The following is a 1,440-nucleotide window of genomic DNA, read 5'->3' on the forward strand; positions in this document are numbered from 1 at the left end:
CCTGAAGTTAGGGAGGGGATACAACCCCTTAACTAAGTGCCAGGCGGGTAGTTAATCACTTTAACTACAAACAATCACGCTTAAGCTACATAATCTTTACTCCCTGGAATGGAGATAAGAAACGCCCTAACCTTTGCAATAGAAATTGACAGGATTAAAACCGACTGGTATAAATACAGATGTAACAAGACAATTCAGTTCCTAACCAGAACTCGCCCAGAACTTTGGCTGGAGATCCTGGCTAGAGGTCCTGGCTAGGCTGCTGATCAACTGAAGGCTGTCTTTGTGTCATTACTTCTTCGCCGACTCTGTCCACACCTTTGGGGACCCCTGGACCCGCTGGGGTCGGACCCCAGCATCTGGCGAGTGCGCAGAAGGGGCCGCAGAGGAGCCAGAGCGGGCCTGGATTCAGAGCCGGAACCGGAGCCGGAGTCGGAGTGGGGTTGGGGCAGGCGGGCACCATGCTGTCACCCGAGGCGGAGCGGGTGCTGCGGTACCTGGTGGAAGTGGAGGAGCTCGCCGAGGCGGTGCTGGCGGACAAGCGGCAGATTGTGGACCTAGACACCAAGAGGAATCAGAACCGAGAGGGCCTGAGGGCCCTGCAGAAAGAGCTCAGCGTCTCTGAAGATGTGATGGTTTGCTTTGGGAACATGTTTATCAAGATGCCTCACCCTCAGACGAAGGAAATGATTGAGAAAGATCAGGATCATCTGGATAAAGAAATAGAGAGACTCCGGAAACAACTTAAAGTGAAGGTCAACCGCCTCCTTGAGGCCCAAGGCAAACCGGAGCTGAAGGGTTTTAACCTGACCCCCCTCAACCAGGATGAACTTAAAGCTCTCAAGGTCATCTTGAAAGGATGAAATTCAAGAACCAAGATAAGGGGCCTGAAACCAGCACCCCCTGGGATCATGTAGGACCCAGAACTCTCCAGCTTTGAAACCTGCAAGGACAGGATCTACCCTGCAAGGCCTCAGGCATCAGCAACCTGGCCATGGCTCCTGTTTGCAGCCTCTTTATCTAGATGAAGAAGATCCACTTGGACCTAATTGCTATTATGACAAAACTAAATCCTTCTTTGATAATATTTCTTGTGATGATAATAGAGAATGGAGACCAACCTGGGCTGAAGAAAGAAGATTAAATGCTGAAACATTTGGAATCCCACTTCGTCCAAACCGAGGCCATGGGGGGGTACAGAGGCAGAGGAGGTCTTGGTTTCCTTGGTGGCTGAGGCCGTGGTGATGGTAGAGGTGGTACCTCCACCACCCCTCAAGGATTTTGTGGTGGATTCAGAGGAGGTCGTGGGAGCAGGGAATTTGCAGATTTTGAATAGAGGAAAGACAACAAAGTTGCTGCATAGTCTACAAACAAGTCTTTGGAAATAGGTGAATTAACCTAAAGCCCTCATCAATAGAGAGACTTACAGGAACATGGAAG

The 1,440-nt window shown here is 50.3% G+C and overlaps 1 protein-coding gene across 1 annotated transcript; it reads left to right on the top strand.

The window, feature by feature from the left end:
- Window positions 1-367: 367 nt before the first annotated feature.
- Window positions 368-1,016, top strand: LOC102259178 (p53 and DNA damage-regulated protein 1). The gene has a single exon (XM_005862077.2). The coding sequence runs from the start codon at window positions 462-464 to the stop codon at window positions 861-863; it is 402 nt and encodes a 133-aa protein (XP_005862139.1). The 5' UTR covers window positions 368-461; the 3' UTR covers window positions 864-1,016.
- Window positions 1,017-1,440: the final 424 nt, after the last annotated feature.

The sequence above is a fragment of the Myotis brandtii genome, unplaced genomic scaffold (genome assembly GCF_000412655.1).
Source record: "Myotis brandtii unplaced genomic scaffold, ASM41265v1 scaffold160, whole genome shotgun sequence".
NCBI lineage: Eukaryota > Metazoa > Chordata > Mammalia > Chiroptera > Vespertilionidae > Myotis > Myotis brandtii.

Coding starts and splice junctions, on each gene's coding strand:
- LOC102259178 (XM_005862077.2), top strand. CDS start 462: ATGCTGTCACCCGAGGCGGAGCGGGTGCTGCGGTACCTGGTGGAAGTG.